This window comes from Pinus tabuliformis, chromosome X, assembly GCF_031772625.1.
Source record: "Pinus tabuliformis cultivar Carrire ecotype Pingquan chromosome X, CPIR1, whole genome shotgun sequence".
NCBI lineage: Eukaryota > Viridiplantae > Streptophyta > Pinopsida > Pinales > Pinaceae > Pinus > Pinus tabuliformis.
The window spans coordinates 61,809,413-61,830,550 of record NC_142308.1 but is presented as its reverse complement, the minus strand read 5'-3'; the positions used below and the strand labels follow the sequence as shown (position 1 = coordinate 61,830,550).

Below are 21,138 nucleotides of genomic sequence, written 5' to 3'. Positions count from 1 at the left end.
TGAAATTCAGCAGCCTGCAAAAACCCTAACTTCCACAAATCATAACTCCGAAAATATAGCGAACCAAGATCTGAAATTCGGTCACAACTTTCATCAGGATTGCGAATCAAATGGGTTTTAATTTCAGAATCTGTGACTTTGCAAAAATGAAGTTATAGCAAAAATGCCACAATCACTACTTTTGGAGGATATATGAGATTTCTTTTTATAGAGTTTAGAGGGGCTTCTATAGAGAATGTTGGAGGGATTTTAGGTGCTTAAAAAATTATTAATTATTGACTATTCAATGATCAAAACCAATTATGAGTGCCATGCCACAACCCCATAGGGTTTTAGCCCACTAACTGGGGTTACTAACTTCAAACATGAATATCTCTCAAACCGTGAAGAATTACTTGGCATGCCATATATCAACGAAACATATCGACAAGTAGAATCCATCTAGAAGATCCTTGACTCAAAATAGAGTAAGTTGTCAAGTCAAAATTCCCTTGCAAGATCAGGGTAGTCCCTGGTGTTGCTTGGGTTGACATCAATGACAACCTCAAATCATCTTTAGATGAACAACTGGATACTAAAGATGAATTTTTATCATAAGGCTGAATTGCACTGACATTAGTAGTCTTTGGAACATAATTCTGTTGTTTATGTTTTGAGTGATACAAATGTGCAAATTGATTGAGTTGCCTACTCTTGTGATTCAGATGTTGATAAGTAGTTCTTGTGATATGATTTCCCCTTAACTTGTTTTTGTCGTTTTCTTGATTTATTTGACGTATCTGATTTCCTTTAGCTATGGAAGTTGCACGGCTAATTGTTGGCTCTTCACTTGAAATCTTCTTCGTTTGAACAGTGGCATCTGAATATGTTTTTACTTCAACTGTTTTGTCATCATCTTGAGTTGTGATATTGACTGGATCGGTATTTGTTCCTTTATCTTCAACTTGGACTATTACGACTGGAGACTTCAATACTTCTTGAGTAAGTTGTTCTAACTTGTGTTTTAGCGACTTCTTGTCACTTTTAAGCTTCCTTATTTGTGTAAGAAGGTTTGATTATGATCCCTTAAACGTGAAAGTTCTTTGCTTTCAGAGTCGTTGACTTTATCCTTAGTATCCTTCTCCTCATCTTTTAAAACTGTGATTTGTTCTAATAATCTTTGATTAAGGTCTTTTAAGCGCAAAAATTTCTTCTTCCTTCTCTGATAGATTCTCATAGAATTTCTTCGCAATATATTCATTTTCTTCTTCTAATTTTTTTTTCTTTCTTTGGACTTCTTGAACTTCGCAAGTAATTTTTGGTTATGGTCCCTTAGATGCAAAATTTCCTCATCCTTTTCTGTTAATTTTTGTTCCAGTTCTACAAGTTTTTCCTCTAGTCCTTTCATTTGCACTATTTCATTACCTTGACATTCCTCTGCATTAAATAATTTTCCACGTGTTGGACAACATATTTCGCTATTTTTATAATCCATGGATATGCAATGTATGGTTCACAAAACAGATATTTAGTCTAATTTGATGACTTATACGTGGAACTCATATTTCACTTTTTCTTTTTCTCTTTCCCTTTTCTTAATAAGATTCTCTTTAAAATATAAAATATCTCTAAAATGTGATAATATACCACTTTTGGAACCCTCTTCCGCCTTTTTGTTCAAGGAAACGGGTAACATTTTTATAAATCAAAACTGGAAACGGGCCAAGTCCCTTACATTCAAAATCTGCTCTGTTTCATCAATTTGCAGAGATAAGTCCAGAGAGTATCTAATGCTTCCCCTTTTATTTCTAACTATATTGCTTACTGCATTTATACTATAGACTCTCCAAAAGACACCACATAGCTTAATAATACGAAAAAACATATAAACTAGGAGGCAACAAACTACCTACTTCTTTCCATTGTTTCCAGATTTTTATCCTCCTGGGCCACTTCAGAAGATTGGCTAGGATTCATGTTAGCTCAAGTCCATAACAGTCCTGTTCTACCACCCCCTCATCCATGGGAGTGGGCATCTCGTTCAACCTAAAGACCTTAAGCATGCCGACAGTGGTCGCTTCCACTTTGACCTCAATATTCTCCACCTTGAATTTCAGATTAATCATTCCAGTATTCAAATGCTCCATAGATTTCTGGAGCAGCTCCATATCCTTGCCAATTCCTACCAGGTGAGTCAAAACCACCGTCATTTGATCCTGAATCTCCTGTATAAATTGCTTCCTTGTGTTTTCAATCAGGGCCTCCATATTTTCATTGGTCAAGTTTCCTTGTTCCTCTGTACCATCACCACTTTCGTTAATGCTTGTTGAAGCCATTTTAAGGGTTGTCCTTCCCTGCACATGAATTATTTCGTGATTAATCTGCATCACCCAGTTCCTTAATATAATTCCTTGCCTCCTCTCTATCAAGGCGCACATCCTGTCGCAATTAAGTTCCTTCCCCATATGCAACTCAGACAAGGCACGATCCTCCATCCTCACCGCTGCCATATTGCCTTCGAAATGAAATGCTACCACTCGAATCTGCTGGAGAAATGTATTGTGGCTGCCTTCACATTTAATAACAAGCGGGAGGGATTCCACCTACTTGTCTTCATGGATCGAAGGATCAATAGCCTACAACTATTAATTAATTCTCCCAGCTACCGATTCCACCTCCCAAGAATTTCTTGCCCATCCCCGAGACATAACATGAGCATAATTGCTTGGTGTTCTTTAATTTTTCCCTTGTTCCAACTGTCTCCCAACAATGCATTAATTAATCGATCCATTAAGGGACGTGACATATGTGATTGGAGTGATCAACAGTTAATACTCCTTGCTCTAAAGCAGCACCCAGATTGGCTTGATAATTTGCCTCATGGTTATTCTCTCATTTAACAGGATAGAATTTGAATTCTTCTAAGTTGCTAAGAAGAGTAATAATCAGGATAGAATTTGAATTCTTCAAGTTGCTAAGAAGAGTCATAATCCTTATAATCAAAGGTTGGGATTCAGAGTCTATGAGATGCCTATTCCTAGAGAACCTTGAACCCTTTTGAATGACAACCATTGAGTCACCAACAATAGTTAGTTGCCTAATGCCTTTCGAGATAGCAATAGAGCTTCGGCTTGATTATTCGTAACTTTCCCTAAATCCCCAGTTCCCAAGTGAACCTTGTTTCAATTATTTCGTCAAGGTTATAAAGCAACCCTCCCGGTTCTATTGCATTTAAATTTATATAGATTTACTGAGGGTTTGTTCGGCTCTCGGCCTGAGCCAGCGGCGGCGGGGCTACCTGCGGGGGGGGGGGGGTTCTGGACGACCTGTTCAGGCCGACCTTTCTTCTTACCTCCGCCCGTTAACCTGTGTGGGGGCTCGTGACTTACTGCTGAGGAACTCACGCTTTCTGCGACCAGTCTCTGCGGCGCGAACTTGACCTCGGGCTTCCCCTTTTCGCCTGCGCGGTTCTTCTTCCTTTCCGCGACTCGGGCTTTGGGCTAAGCGGCGTCGGCGTCCTCCGGTGCATCGGCGGCCCCTGCTCTTCGACAGTCCTTCTGCCTTGAGGTTCGTCCGGGGTTTCGGGCCTGCGTCTTGCTCTTCGCCGCTGGTGGGGCCTTAGGTTTCTGGGCTTCTGAACTTCTTCTTGGGGGCGAGGTGGCTGCCCTTGCCGCCTCTGCCCCCGGATCTGACCCGCCTCAGCTCGTTCCGGGTCCTTATGGACTTCTGTGCTGATGGCTGGTTACATTTTTGGTCCTATGCCTGTCACCTCTGCGGCTATGGGGAGTGTTGAGGGATCTGTGATGCAGAGTCTGTGTCTGCATCCATTCGGGCCGCTCGTCCATGGTTGTTGCTGGTTTGGCTTTTGTTTTTCCTGGCTTCTCTGGGTATATGGGTAGCTCTCTTTTCACTGGCTTCTACGGATTTGGTGGAGAGTTGAGGGGATGACGGAGGTGTCCTCCCATTTCGTGCCTCTCCCCACTGTCTTTGGGCTGCCATTTGAGCTACTTCTGCTCATACACAGAAGCTCTCGTTTATTTACTGTTTTATTAGATTTATAAGGTTTGGCGTATACGCCTGTTGGGGTTTACACACCCTGTTATCTGGCTGCCCTGTCTGAGGGCATTTACAGCATACTTCTCTGAAGTATTGGATTTTGTAAGTGGCTACTGCCACACATCTGCATATGCTTTGGCATCTACAACATGTAATCGCTATTATTTTTAATAGAAATTACGCACTCCATTTTCCCCGGAAAAAAAAAAAAGCAACCCTCCCGCTCTTGCCTCCCCAGCTCTTCCGCCTTTTTAACTAAGCACTTGTAAAGTAATTTTTTCTTTTGAACTTTAAAAATTACTTTATTCTATAATATTATAATGTTTTTTATAATATTATAATAATACTTTTTCCCTTTTATAATTTGTACTTGTTAATAAGAAATTTATAGCTTTAATAATCCTTTCCTTTTTTTTGTTTTTCCTATTCTCTTTTTCTTTTTCTTTTTTTTTGACTTATTTATTTATTTATTTTTATATTTTTTTCCTTTATGGCCAAAGGTCTGAATGACGATATGCAAAAAGGAGAAACTTCAAACTCTGTATAACAAAACGCTTCAATCACAACGGTGACAAAGTTGACGAAAATTGATGGCCAATGGCCGGATCAAACTGGCTCTGTGCAACGATTCAGCGGCCAGAGGATCAAATAGCTCTGATACCAATGTTACGAACAAGGTTCGTTTACACTCTTATACAATGCAACGAACAAAGATCGTACTCTGCAATAATCTTCACAATTGTTGGTACACAAAGACATTCATTGAGGATAAAAATATATATTGAATATTATATACAAGAACTGATATGAGATATATGATTACAATTGAGGATCCCGTATATATACCTAGGCATGGTCATGTCCATAGAGACATGTCTCTTCAATACTAATTATTAGTTAATTAATCATTATTCATTATTATTATTATTTATATTATTTGTATATATATTTTATTCATAATAGGCATCTTTCTTTTTATTCCATAATGATTGTATACAAATACACATTTATAATCTCGTTTCTCAAGCCCACTATTCATATGTAGTTTATCACATGGAACGTCAAGATACTTCATTAGTCTTCTTTTGGTAGATGCATTCAATGCATAGGCCTAGGGGTGATGGCCTCATATGAGGGGGCATTACTCATTTTTCCTTGGCTTTTAGGGCATTATGTATCCCTTTGATTATTATTTTGCATTTTGACATTTCATAATTGCTCTTAACTTTCTTTTCATTGGCATTAAACTCTGGTTTATTGGCCCCTTCTTCTCATGGGGCTACTTAAAAGGTGGACCTTTAATGGGGAGCGTGTACAATTAAACCGTGAACAGCAGTATGAATGAAATATGGGAAATGTTATGCATGGTCGGGATATGGACACAACACCCCTTTTCAAACACTCCCTAGTGTTATCACCAAAATCAGCACCCTAATGAAAGTCTCACCCATGGTGCCACGAGGGTGGAAGACGCACCAATGTCACCTTAGGGCAATCTCCCCTTCACTTTAGGCCAGCTCCTTCAAGCCACAGGGGTATCCCAATCTATGGAAGAACATATAAATAATACCATTGTATGCACAACACAGTTCACTTCAAACAACACACACCTCAATATGTAGTTAGATACACTAGTGCCAACCAAGTGATAGGTTACTTTAAAAATATTCGATGAAAAGCTAGGGCATCAATCAACACTCCATAGAGAGGGTTGGGAGATAATTAATGAATGTTGAAATCTGAAATAGATATGAGCTATAGCAGAAAATACCAACCAACAATTAGACATCACTCAATAAACACAAGAATAAGTTACTTTTTAGTGCACAAGAGTTAAATTTGATTTCACGTACCAAGTGTGTGAGCTATGCTTAAGTTACCACTTGAAAATAGGTTTGAAATAGGACAACACTACTGCTGTCTACAAATTTAAGATCTGATTATGATGAAAAATGCAGAAAATGCAAATTTGGAATGAGGAAAAGCAACCCAAGAGTTTCAAAATGCACTTTTAATTAAATACCTCAATTGTTTTTGCTAGGACAATGAATATAACATGTAAAAATAACCTAAACATGATTAATTACAAATCTAAATAATAAATAACTATGTGATTAGCACAAACTTCTAAAAAGAAGTAGTGAATCCCCTAGGATTTCACCAAAAAATCTACAAATTGAAATATAAACACTACTAAGCACTTAGGAGATGAATTTCACCATTAGATTGCATTATATAAGCTTGAAAAACAATCTAGGAATGAAATGTAAGCTAGACTAGTGTTAGAATGCACCTTTTAAGGTCAAACCCTAGCTTTAGTGTTTTACCAAGTCTAATTTTTTTTGTTGTATATTAAATTCCAAAATTGGTAAAGGCCTTAATCGCGCAATGTGTTAGATAAAACCTTCAAGCACAAATGCGTTGAGCTACTTTTCCAAGTTAGGGTTAGAAATCAACAATTTACCATAAACCCTTATAGACAAAAATGTCTAGAAAAATGAAATATTATTTTAAATTTGCATTGGACAATGAATAAATATATTTTGATGGTATATCTTTTATATTTTTTCTGTAATTTTTATATTTTATATGACATAAAAGAAAGATTTGAATTTGGAGGTTTTTCGGTTGACTGTTGGGAGTAAGCTTAATGCATTATCTCCACTTAGGGCTCAGGGGATCAAGTTAGTGTGGAAATTTCTAAATCTAACACTTTATAAATCCCTACTGCATTATCTGGTTTATTATCTCCTACTTGTTCTTTCAATTAACAAGTTATTTATCAATATAAATACTGAAATAAACACAAATGCAACCTTCACACATATACAAATCAACAACTGAAATAACTGAGACAACACAAGGGACACCGTTATTTTTGGACAATCGTCCCCGGAAAAACCCAATGCGGGAAAACCAATGCAGCAGATATGAGGGTTTTATTATTATGCAATTTTCTGAATACAACTAGGGTGCCAAAAATGGCTCACCCTTCAGAGATTTTCCTTGGCAGAAGTACCTTTCTTCGGAGACAAATATTTCGGCTAATCAGCAATCGAATGAATAGCCTCACAGTGACTTCGACTGCTCCCTTAGCTGGACAACGAAAGCTGCTCCAAGCTACCCTTAGGAACTGCGTCACCCTCCAGAGCAGTGTTGCACGAAGCGCCCCCCCCCCAGTTCCAAGCCCCGAAGCGCATCCCATACAGAAGCGCCTAGGAAGCTTCGTCGGAAGTGCCTAGGAAGCTTCGTCGAAAGCGTCACTTCAGCTTTTTTAGCCGCTTCCTGGAATTTCCGAAGCACTGGACGGAAGCGCCGCTTCCATGCCTCCGAAGCGCGCTTCGTACGATGCTTCGGACCTCAGAAGCGCGGCGCTTCGGAGGAGGAAGCACACGCTTCCGTACGCTTCGGGCAAGCAGGCCGCGCGCAAGGGAAAAAGACACTTTTTTTTTAATTTTTTTTTTAAGTTATGTTAACTTAGCATTAAGGGGGTGGGTTAGGGTGAGGTTAGAGTGAGGTTAAGGTGAGGAATGAAAAGAATAAAGCCCCCATTCATTCCTCATTTTCTCACTTTGAGTTTATGAGAGTTGGAGAAGAGAAGAGAGGAGAGGAGAAGAGAAGAGAGGAAAGGAGAGGAGAAGAGAGGAGAGCTTGGAGGAGTGAAGAAGGAGGAGGAGCTTGGAGCAAGAGCTTGGAGGACTTCATCTACAAGAGCTAAAGAGGTAAGTTCAAACCCCAAACTCCCTTATTTTTTTGACAATTTTTTTGTATTTTTCTCCTCCCTCTCCTACTCTTTCCCATTGTTTCTACTTGCTCCTTTATTTACAGGTTGTCCACCACCTATATCCATATTCCAAGATGGTGTTCTTTTGGCTTCTATGTATCATTCCACTCTTGGTTTTAATGATGGCAAAGGTGAATAAGAATAGAAGGGAAGAAACAAAAGAGGACAGTGGTGATGGTCCCAATATGAGTTATCCAATGTATGATGAGGAGGAAGGGTTTGAAGAGGAAGGGGATGAACCTGAAGGGGACACTGAAACACAAGATGGGAAAGCTACATCAACACCCTTGTGGAACTATGTGACCAAACTTGATGGGGGAAAGGGTGGTGGATCTTACAAATTTGTGTGCCCTCATGGTTGTCATGGAGGAAAACCATATTGTGGTTCATATACCCGTCTGAGGAGGCATCTTTGTGGGGTGCTGGACAGTGATAAAAAAAAGGGTCCTGTGGGGGTACAAATTTGCCCAAACATTTCAACTGAAGAAAGAAGAAAATACATCCAAATAGAGATGGCTACACAACAAAAAAACAAGAAACAAAAAACTCATTCTGAATCAAGTGCAACCTCTAAATTTGGTAGTTGCTCATCTCCTCATGGTACTTCTGCAAGCTCTGGAGGTAGAAGAACAATAAGGGATTTCCTTAATGTTGCTGGGAGGGATGATGTGGATGGAAAGATAGTCCGTTTTCTTTGTGCTTGCGGTGTACATTCAATGTGCTTCGCTCTCCCTATTGGCATGAAATGGTAAAGGCCATCAATGAAGCCCCAAAAGGATATAAGGCCCCCGGGCCCCAACTATGAGAAAGCTAGAACAGTGTTATTAGAAAGAGAAAAAGCTAAGGTTCAAAGAGCTTTGACACATTTTACAAATGAGTGGGTAGATTCTGGGGTATCCATTGTATTAGATGGGTGGACAAATATTAGAAACCAACATTTGATAAATGTTCTTGGTGTTTCTTCTAGTGGTGCAGTATTTATTGCATGTCATGACTCCTCCTCCATCACTGCATCTGCACAGAACATTGCATATCTCCTATTGAAATCAATCAAAGATGTTGGTCCGAATAATGTGGTTCAAGTGATCACAGATAATGCAGCAAATTGTAAGGCAGCAGGAAAAATTATTGAGCGTACTCATCCACACATCTTTTGGTCTGGGTGCCTGGTTCACACATTGAACCTTTTGATGCATGATATTGTGAAACACAAAGAATGTGGGTGGATTGCTGAGGTTTACAGGAGAGGGAAGCAGCTCATTAAATTCATCACACGGCATACAAGGGTAAACTACTTCTATGGCACTTACTCCAAGTTGCAGTTGCTTAAAATTGCAAAGACAAGATTTGCTAGTTATTACCTCACCTTTAGACGGCTAGTGAAGGTGAGACAAGCTTTAACTAATATGGTGTGTGCTGATTCATGGGATGAAATTAACACTGACATAGATGGTGCTAATGCAGTTAAGGACACTGTTCTTGATAGTTACTTTTGGGGACAGGTTAAATATGTTTTGCAATTCACCAAACCAATTTATTACATGATCAAGTTTGCAGATTCAGATCGACCAGTAATTGGGGAGGTGTATGAGCAAATGGATAGCATGTTGGGGCAGATTAAAGACATTGTTGAGCCTAGAGATACCACCTTGTACAATTATATTCGTGTAGAGGTGGAAAACCAATGGGAAATGCTAAATGTTCCATTGCATACATTAGCATATGTTTTGACACCTAAATACTATCATCCATCATGGCTTTCAACACCAGCACCTGGGGGGGAAGCAGGAGAAAACAACACCAAGATCAAGAGGTTCACAAAAAATATATGGCTGCATTGAGTAAATTAATCCCTGATGAGGAGGAGACTGCATTGGTACGGAGACAGGTGAGCAACTATACGCTCAACACTGGTCCATTTGGGAGCATGCATGCAATTAAAGATCGAGAGACTTTTTCTGCTCTTGAGTGGTGGAACATGCATGGAGGGGGTACTCCACTTCTACAGAGTTTGGCATTGCGGGTGCTATCACAGGTGGTAAACACTTCTTATGCAGAGAGGTGTTGGAGCTCTTATTCTTTCATCCACAGTGTTAAAAGGAACAGGTTGAATTTAGACCGAGCAGAGAGCTTGGTTTATGTTCATTACAACTTGCGATTGTTGTCCCATTACTGTGAAGATGCAAAGTCTAATAAAGACTTGTTGATTTGGGACAAGAATCCAGAGGAGCCCAATTTGGAGGATGGAGTGTTGCAATTAGAGCAATTAGAGGATGCTCTTATCTAGGTATGTCCATTGTGGTATGAATTTTCCAATTTTCCCTTATAAAGCATTTCTCTAATTCATATTTTTAATTTTTTTGTTAACTAGTGTTTTTTTCTTGCATGAATTTTTTGAGCGATTCCAGGATGATGATGACCGTGTTGATATGCCACCCCCACCCCCATCTGGTCCCTTGGTTCCTAGGTTCCATGATTCAACACCAATAGCAGGGGGTTCTTCTTCATCAGTTTCAGTGCTACGATTTCCACAGGCACCATCTTCTTCATTGCCACCACGTGGAGGCCCACCACCACGTTCTATTCGTGGTGGAAGGAGGAGAGATTAGTAGATATATTCACAATCTACTACTTTTTGTCATAGATTACTCATTAGACTTGTAGACTTGTGAATTTGAATTTTGAACCTTTTTGGCTTGGCGGTGACCAAGTGACATATTTTGTAAACATTATTATTTGAATTTTGGACATGACAAATGTTGGCAGTTGCTCACTTGCTAGATAAATCATAATATGCTCTATGTTTTATGTTTTATAATATGCTTAAATGTTTTATGTTTTATAATATGCTTAAAAATTTGATGTATGTTTGTAATAGCTAGAATATAGATGATTGTTGTACATACTAGTAACTACAATGGAACCATGGATGCCATATCTATCTTGATTTATGCAAAAATATGCATGTTTTCATGTCTTCTACAATTAATTTGGTATTTGGGATGTTTGTTTTGAGTATAAATGCAAAAAAATATAAAATTATATATATAGCAGACGCTTCCGTGGACGCTTCGCTTCCTAGATTTTTGGAAAATGACGCTTCGACGTCCCCGCTTCCAAAAAACGCTTCCGCTTCGCTCCCGCTTCGTGCAACATTGCTCCAGAGACTGCGTCACCCTCTATGGCTCTACGTCAGCTAACCAACTCTCAGTCTGCCCCACGAAAATTCATCAACGCTGCCTCTTCAGCCCAACGTCAGCTCTGCAGCCCTTTGTGTTGCCTGCGCCAGCCTCTTGTCCCTCTGCGTCCTCTACGCTAGCCTCCTCAGCCTCTGCGTTAGTCCTGGTTGCCTCTGTGTCAGCCTTCCAAGGCTCTGCGCTGTCTCTCTGGCACTCTCTCTGCCTCTCTACTATGTATTCTCGGCCTTCTGTTGAACTGCCCCTCGCTGCAACAGATCACTAACTTGATTTCTCAGCAAACCCTGCCCCAGAAAATCGAATTCTTGATCAACTTGGTGCATCTCCAACTGACCCTCAAGCCTCCTCTTATATTTTTCCTGTTGACGATTCAATGGCTGAGATTAAGTCCCTAATCAACAGCTGAGATTAGATTTGGCTTGATTCTCGTTATTAAAACTTTCTCACCCATATTATATTAATACACATTAATATTTTAATCTTCCTAAGTTTAGACTTAGGGTCTCATTAAAAATATTAATTATTTTAATATCTCTCCATCCGGGTGGAATTTCCCCAAACGATTTATGGGTCTTGGAGATCTCATGTGCCTTGGCGTGCCCACCAATTTTCATGGCTAGAGCACATCCGATGCTACCGAAAATCAACAGTTAGATGCCCCTCTAAGATTTGGTTATTCTTTACTTATGGATTGGAATAAGAGACTAGGGTCTATAGACCAAATAATCTCTTGTCTAACCAAGACAACTCATGAAAACCAAAGCCCTACAAGAAGGGTTTTCTCAAAGGAATAGCCTTCACCAACAAGATCAACAATCGAATGAAAAAGAATACTTAAAACCCTTGTCAAGGAGCATAAAGCTAAACAGAGGAAGAGATTGAGCACTTACCACACCAAGGAGAATGTGAGAGAAAGAAACCCTAAACATCCTCCTTCCAAGTGACAAAAGATTACCCTTCAAATGGATTGATATTGCTAGCTAGTAGAAGTCCTAAATCATCCACAACAATATCTTCAACAAAACCAAGAAAGAGAGAGTTCAAAGGAGTTGACACCAAAACACCAAGAAAGATCTTCTATTAATAGCTTTTGAGCCTATTCTGCAACAATTCACAACAATTTGGAATGAGAGTGCCTATATTTATAGATGAGGCTCACAACTCCTCATTCTTAATTCCCTAAAACTAGGTTAAGGTAACAACAAAAAATTATTTGTCATCCACCTGAATAAGGAAGCTAAGTCAAATTAAAAGTAAATACGCTTTGGCATGCATGAAACGCTTGAAAGGGGGGCGTCTCCTTCAAAACAGCTACATAAAAGTGTCAAATAATGCTCATTAACCTTCAAAATATGTCTCAACTGAATGGTCACAGCCATACCTCAAGGCAAGGCACATCCATGAAGCATGGAAATGGCCCTCCACATCATAAAATTGGTCATTAAACCCCCAACTAGGTAAGTGGCATCAAATGAAGCTCAACTTATTGGTCTTCAATTTATATCTTTACGCTATGTCCACATCAAGAAGTTTGCTTTGGATGATTGCCATGTCATTTCTTCAAGGTTGAACATCACCCAAGTAACCCATGCAAGTCATAATATGCTCGCAATAACCCTGACGGCTGTCATAAAATTCCACACATGTGGGTTGGCCCAAATAATTACAAAAAATAAGCTCAAAAATTCCCAATGAGAAGAGCACTCAAGGAGTTTCCAGTGGCATGCATGGAGGATAATAATGTGCATAATAGTAGCCCATATATGCCTTAGAGAATGTGAGCAATGCCTCAATATATGTGATATGCCTCAAAAATTATGAGATAGCCTTGGGAAATATGAAATTGGAAAAGCATGAATATAATCACCTCCAAGGGCTCATGGACAAAGCTTGGTACATACAAAAGTAAAAGAGGGTCCCTGTGGGATAAAATAAGGTGTGATAAACCATGGGTGTGACATGCCTTACAAAGTGCAATCACCTTTACATGGCAAATAGAATGAGTGAGTAGTCAGAGCTCTCATAAATCATGTGTCCTAGTAGATCCATCTCAAGATACACAAATTCCTACCTAGGACATAAATGCCCAACTTGATGGGTGTTACCACCACCAAGGGATAGTTAGCCAAAGCAATAAAACCAAGCACTGTAAGAGTGGGAATTAAAAGGACAAACCATGACCATCCACGTATGGGGATCTAGGCTACCAACTAACCAAAACATGTACATCAATCATCCCATCAGGACCATACACAACAAAATCATCACACTTTTGGCTTATCACAATGGTCACATCTTGTGAAAAAAATGAAGGTTACATTGTAAAGAATTTGAGGTGTAACACCTAGTATTACAACCAACCCCAAGAAATGTCACACTTTACTAGAAGAGGGTGATGACCTTTGGTTCAACTAAAAACAAGGTAAAAAACACAAATAAAAAGTGTCTTGATCCATTTAACAAATCTCCCAAAGCTCATTGGGATGACCCCTATATATGAAAATAGCACCTATTATGAAGAATGAAAAAATATACCTCGTAAGTATGTGACATCATAATCATGGCATCGGAGACATCATCTATCATATCCACTATGGAGAAGTAAAAAACATATATGGCTGCTGGCTAGAAATCTATATCATTGGAGAAAAAAATTCACTATGATTACCCATGCATGTGGATAAGTAACAAGATCCAAGATTGACTTGGATGATATCTCAATATGGTTGACCAAGCAACCTTGTTACAAACATTTGCAAGCCAATGAGCTATCTCAAGTGGTTGACTGCTTTGAATTTCGTGCAAGAGGTCTCGAAGTCAATCCCCCAGGATGGTTGCCTTCGTTACATGCCACACTTGATGCCCCTACCCAATAAAGCACCATGAACAATGTTATGGGTTTACACCTATTACCAACCACAAAATGCAAGGAAGTGCCCAAGGGTTTACTTGGGGGAAATATATATATATATATGATGTTAAACAAGATTTGAAAATGTCATGTTGGTTGATGACACTAGATATTAAAAAAGAGTGACATCTTTTTGTATTGAATGTCCATGGTTCAAACTTGTGCTTTTCATCATTTTAAATATTATGGAGAATTTGCCACTATTAGAGATTAAAGATATTCGCCATGCATTTTCATCATATACGACGTAGTGTTTTAAAAATGATTGACTCAAAATTGGATCAAGGACCAATTTCATGCAGAACCAGCCGTATTGGTGTACGACTCAATGGGTTTCAGTATCAAACTAGTCCAACTCAGTCGAGCCCAAAGGGTTATTTTAGACCTAAAACCTAGATTGTATCACCCTAAACCCTAAAAACACATTATATAGACCTCTCTCACCCCCTCTTTGCCTCACACTCCCTTATTGAGCATTTGGAATTTTTGGAGCAGAATTGAAGTGTTATGATTTAGAGTGATATTGATATATTCACCCTTAATGGTATAAACATGAGCAGAATTTGCATATTTTGTCTCTAATGATTTAGAATCATGGTAGAATTTGCATATTTTGTCTCTAATAAATTGGAATCATGGTATGGAAGTCTTTAAAAATATATATATATATATATATATATATATATATATTTTATGTATTTTTTAGTAAACCGAATCATAAAAATCAAAACAATCTAGTCCTGAGTCAAGTTCAAGTTAACCCTCGACAGATTCCAATTCTGAGTCTTGATACCATGCTGCAAACTAGATCTATCGAGACAGAGCCAATATTAAATCTAACAATGTTGATAATATAGAAAAAATGTCAATGTCAAAACTCTTATACATAATAATTATAGTGACACCTCATAAATTAGTACATAACTGTACAAATAACAATGCAGAGATATGTGCTATGTGGTTACTCTTGAAAATCACAGTGGAGAGAGTAATTACAGAACTCCAGACATTGGGTGTTCCGGAACTGGTAGTTGATTGGGCAAATGTAATTCATAAATTGGAGAACTTAATCCTCGACCCTATAATGGAAAAAATCTTTAAAATTGTGTCATTTGAACATGTATACAAAGAGTTAAATGAGACATCAGATAGATTATCTACAGAAGCACTGGAACTTCAAGAAGCCAAGCTGGTGTTCGTAAAACAGCCGAGAGAGGACCTCTGCCTGAAGAGATATTATCATATATTAACATTCTATTGAAAAGCAGCTACCTGTTTAGCAAACAAACTGGTACATTGCTGTAGAGTTTCATAGGCATCCTGACGGATAGTAATTACAGCTAGTATTATCTAAGAACGACAATTTTTTATGCTGTTGCTGTTTGGTAATTTTTTATCCAATGTGGAGTCAATATATCGTCCTTTTTTGGATATGGATAAGCACAGTTTCTATGCTAGAAGAAGCACATTATCTTATACTATGATAATTTTTTATGCTGTTGTTGTATAGTAATTTTAGATCCAATGTGGAGTCAATGTATCGTCCTTTTTGGATATGAATACGTACAGTTCTTATGCTAGAAGAAGCAGAGTATCTTATACTCGGGAGTACTATCAAAGCGAAAAAAAATTGGCAATCATGAATTTAGGGTTCAACAAGTAGGGTGAACATCAAATTTAAGCACTGGCCTACCATGACAATAATTCATTATTTTCAAAATTAGCCAGATTTTCACATGACAATGCGTGGCAATTCGGCCAAAAAAAAAAATTTAAACTAGTACTATAGGCATAGCGAACACCACCTGTGTTTAAAACTGATGAGATCTCAAACATTTGCCAAAGTTTTCGAAAAAATAGCAGACAATCGATCGAATTTATCAAGCATTGGGAACAACTGATTAGCCAGCGGTCGAATTGAATGCAAATCAGTAAAGAGGAGAGGAGCATTACAAAGAAGAAACAGGTGAAGGCGTGAAGCAGGCCCGGTAATTCGTGAGGATGAACGGTAACAAACACTGATACCACCGCTTCCACCCGCGATCGACTCGCCATCTCGCACCTTGAGCTGTCCCAAGTTCAGCAGGTCACCATAATCAATTCAAAGGGATTGGCGGATATCTTCTTTCCTTCAATGAGAACAACCCTGGATCCTAAACAACCATTCGCCAACCACTCTTCGAGTTCTCTTCTTCTTGGATTTACAGTCGCCCGAACGCTCTCCAAGCCGTCTGAATTTAAAAATTGATGTTGAAAAATGATAATAATAAGTGGCAAAGTGGAAAAATTCAGTTCTTTCTGAGTAAAATTCTTACCAAATTAGCTTTTTGCCTCGATTTGATTCGATAGAAACTATAAGTAAACTTGTAAATGGAACTATATAAATAAACTTTTAAATCCATAAGATATTGCTGGGCAAGAGTTTGGACCACTTACTTTGTATTTTTACAAACCTGTAAATCCATGAGAAATTGATGGACAAGAGTTTGGACCACTGGCTTTGTATTTTTACCTATTATAAGACGAATTAAATTATAAAAAAATTTTAAAATTAAATTAAAATATCAAAATATAATCTTTATATTTCTAAGAAAATTAAACTTCCTTTTCCAAAAAATGAAAATGGACTCTTCCCATTAACATTTAATTTTATTTTCCTACTTTGCAATGTTTGTGTCAGTTTTGATGTATATACCTATAAAAATGAATTTATATAATATTATAGTGTAAAAAAAATTCTACATTAATTTAATGTTGACATATTTTTTTATGTGTTTTGGTTTTCTGGATTTTACGAGTTTAGATTTATTTTAACCCTAAATCTATTAAGTGTCGAGATGGATCAAATCTCTAGAGATGCAAACCTCTTTCTGGAGTACAAAACTTGAGGAAAGGTTTGTACCTAGAAAGATTTGATCCCTCTCAACGCTTGATAGATTTGAGGTTAAGATGAATTTAGGTAGCTTTCAGTCAAGTGCGGTCATGGAAAATTTGTTGAATGCCTAATTATTATGATCATTATACATATTATAAATATGTTTAAGATTAATCTGGTCATTTTAATCTTAAATTTATTCAGATACCTCGACTTGTTGATATGATAAAGACTGTTAATTATTTGAATAATGAAAAATGATGAAATAAAAATTTTGAATGGAAGTTCACAGTTTAACAATGTTGAATGATAGAAAATGTGAATAATAAGAATGTAGTTAATTACAAATAGTCTTCATTGTGATCAATCTCAAACTATTTTCTTATATAGTTCTTATTGTCACACCCATAAGTTTTGCCATCTTTTCATATGGATCATATGAAAAGGGTGGTTGAAATCGTAGACCATTCAAATCTTTAACTCGAGCTATTGTAGTAAACATCATACCTTATCTGTCTTACGCTCCAATGTTAATAGTAGTTTTCTCAAAGTCAATCATTGTGAGTTATGGAATGTTAAACCCCATGTAACTTTCAATAGTAATTGTCTTTTATTACCTCATTTGAATGGAAAGTGACTAACAATGTTGAATGATGGGAAATGGGAATAATAAGAATATAGTCAATTACAAATAGTTTACAGTTTCAAGAAGAAAACATTTCAAGTAATTGAACATTTTATTTAAGCTGAGAATTCAATTATTTTATTTATGGTTGAATCATTGTAACACAAAAACCAATGCATAATTTTTTTGTGCTTCACTGAAATCAATGCACACTATTAATTTAATTATGTTGAATTAATGTACATTATACATCTGGTTACATTGAATCTAAAATCAACATCTATGCTGAAATCAATTTATCTAGTGCAAGCATTCAAATAGAATTAGAAATCAACATCTACACTAAAATCAATGTATCTAGTGCAAGCAATCAACTATAATTAGAAATCAACATCTCCACTAAAACCAATGCATCTAGTGCAAGCAATCAAATAGGATTAGAAATCAATATCTACACTGAAATCAATGCATTTAGTGCAAACAATCAAATAGGATTAGAAATCAACAATTACACTAAAATCAATTCATCTAGTGCAATCAAAATAGGATTAGGAATCAACAACTACACTGAAATCAATGCATCCAATGCAATTAATCAAATAGGATTAGGAATCAATATCTACACTGAAATCAATGCATCTATTTCAATGAATAACATTGTATCCCCCCCCCTCTCTCTCATCGTCATCTATATCTATATATCTCTCCATCTCTCCTTCTTTGTCTCTCTATCTCATCCCCTAAACACACGCACACACTCTCTATATCTGTCTATCTCTCCCTCCCTCTGTCTCTCTCTTCTTCCCCCTTTCCCCTTTAATGCCATCCTCCCACATCTACCCAAGTAACCGGCCAACCAAGGTAAACATGTGACGATAAGTTACTATGATATGATTTTACCTCCTAAGTCACCTTAAGGAAGTGGAACCGACAGAAACACACCATACAGACCTTCCACATCAACAACAGGACTCCCAGGAACCATCCCAACCACTCAGGTAACCAGCCCCTGGGTCCCACTGAGTTTTTAGACCATTAAACCCTTAGACGCTCCCTTGATATGGACAAGCATGTGTTCAAAAGGCTCCATACACTCCCACAGCATGGGTATGCATGTGTCTGGGGACTTTTCTACTCGTTGTGGCTACGTCTCCGAGATTTGAGCCACTTTTTCAAGCCCATAACTCAATGACACTTTTAGAATCCATAATTTACATAATGACAAGACCTACAAATCAAATCTGACTCTACGACTAGGCCTGACCATCCCCAACTAAGACTAACATTTTGTCAAACACTTGACATCAATGCAATCTACGGGAAATGAATACAAGACAGATCATAAATGATTGATAACTCGTATGGAACTTGACAAGAAGGATCACCACCCTCTTCCCTTAAGTTTTTCAGCATCAATTAGGTCTTGCATCCATTAACCTTTCAGTTACAAGTAAATACATGAAATAACCATGACAATAACCAGTCATATAACCATGCTTATAAGTAGCATTAAACCATGAAAATAACAATGATATAACAGTGATTAAAGCCGCATATTAACATGAACAAAAGCAACATAACTTAGCTTTTATTAAACATAGGCAAAGCCGACCAAGTTCAGGACTTCCACATACCACCCGATCATAGACATGGCTAAACCAAATATTTAGGTTAAACCACCTCCACCCTCACCAAACCATGATCTCACCAAAACCAGCACCAAGATCACAAAACCAAACTGAGCTTGGAATGCCTCTGGACTCCATCACTATCCTTGAGGAATTTTTTGTCTCCTTGTCTCTCAGGCTTTACCGCAATCCACAACGGATCACTAGGCCCTAAATCGAGACTCCACCCTTAGGATTTACATTGTATCTCGCCAAAACCGGTCAAGGGATTCCTAGGCCTTTGGGAATTTTCTTGAGACCACCTCTTTCCCGGATTCCAAAACCATCTAGCAATTCCAAAGCTCAAAACCAAGAAAGCAATCCCATCACACCATGGCTATCTAGAAAAAGGCAAGGCTAGGCTGAAAACCATTGTCATAACCCAGCAAAACCATGCCACCGACAGCAAGAGAACCATATACCAACATGCAAAGCCATGCATGTCAAAACCAGCCAGGAAATCGCACATGCAATAAATTACCTACAAGTATTCATGTTGAAGTTGCTTGATCATGCTCTTCCTTGCTTGATATTTGTTTTCCTTTCTTTCCTTTGCTTGCTTTGACTTCCTTGCTTCAAAACTAAAATGCTTTAAGAAAACTCTACATGTCCAAGTGTGAGATAGAGGGAGAGAGAATGATGAGAGATCTCCAAAACTGAACTGACAAAAGATACCAACTGATCCTCAGGATCCTTTATTAGGCCTCTATTTTCTTCATTTTCCATTATTTTCCTTCATTTTCCTCCTCATATATAACCTATAACCTTTCACCTTCCTTTTCTCTTATTTTCTTTTATTTTCATAAATAAATGTGCCGAAAATCCATTTTTTCCTTTTTAATGCCTTTGTCAATTTCCTTAGCCATAAACACATCCAATGATTCCCACTAGGATATCTTTGCCCAACGTTCAGCTTGGAATAAGTGTCCCTTAATCATGGTCTTATTTTTCTTTTATCAACTTTTATTACATGATTTTTTAACCAAGGGTGGTTACAGACCCTCCCCCCTTGGGGAACATCGTCCTCAATGTTAAACCACACTGAGACCTCAAGAAAACTGTTGAAAAGCAAACATACTGCCCATGGAGCTTTATAACTTAGCTCGTTGCAGTATTTACAATGAATGACCTACTCAAAAGCAAAACATCATGACAACATAACAAGATAACAACCATATCGCTTATTGGAGCTTTATAACTTAGCTCATGGCGGTATTTACATCCATATACATATGTACATATACCAAAACATCAGCAAAACATATGCCAAACATATACCAAACATCATACCAAAACTACTTTGCCTCCACCAACAAACAAAGAAGGATACATGGCCCGCATCTGATCCGCCATCTCCCATGTAGCTTCTTCGGGCCTAAAGTGCTTCCACTGCACTTTAACTTGCTCTATGGCTCTGTTCCTGATCATGAGATGCTTCCACTGCAATATGCACTAAGGCTCCAGTTGGAATTCTCCTTCTTGCTCCACCTGCAATACAGACCAATAAATAACATGATCAACATCCTTTATATACCTCTTAAGAAATGAAACATGGAAAACATCATGGAATTTCGTTGTTGGAGGCAGTGCGAGTTGATAGGCCATTGGTCCACTCCTCTCAAGGATCTCAAAAGGCCCGCAATACCATGGTGCCAACTTGGCACATGATCCAATCCTCAAAGATATCTTCTTGGGATTGACGCCCAAATACACATGCTTCCCAACCTGAAACTCCTTAAATGCCCTGTGTTGGTCTACATAATTCTTCTGTCTATCTTGTGTTGCCTTTAGATTCTTCTTTATAACCTGCATTTCTTGTTCCATGTCTATCAACATATCCGGTCCAATAAGTACCATGTTCACTGGATCACTCCAATTGATGGAAGTATTACAACTCTGCCCATACAGTGCCTCAAAAGGACTCATCCTCAATTACTCCTGATAATTTTTGTTGTATGCAAACTCAACCAATGGAAGATACTCCTCCCATCTTCTCTGTTTGTGCATCACGTACATCCTCAACGTATCCTCCAAGATCCTGTTG

The 21,138-nt window shown here is 38.1% G+C and overlaps 1 protein-coding gene across 4 annotated transcripts in view; it reads right to left on the bottom strand.

The window, feature by feature from the left end:
• Positions 1-21,138, bottom strand: part of LOC149138329 (TLC ATP/ADP transporter) — a 272,205-nt gene that overhangs the window by 226,245 nt on the left and 24,822 nt on the right. For 2 of the 4 annotated variants that reach the window (XM_089447585.1, XM_089447587.1), the window contains exon 1: positions 15,881-16,236. The exons of 1 other annotated variant lie outside the window; for it this stretch is intronic. In XM_089447585.1, the coding sequence (XP_089303711.1) occupies positions 15,881-15,982 (102 nt within the window). In that variant the 5' untranslated portion in view covers positions 15,983-16,236. One more of the 4 variants, XM_089447586.1, reaches the window with a different exon arrangement.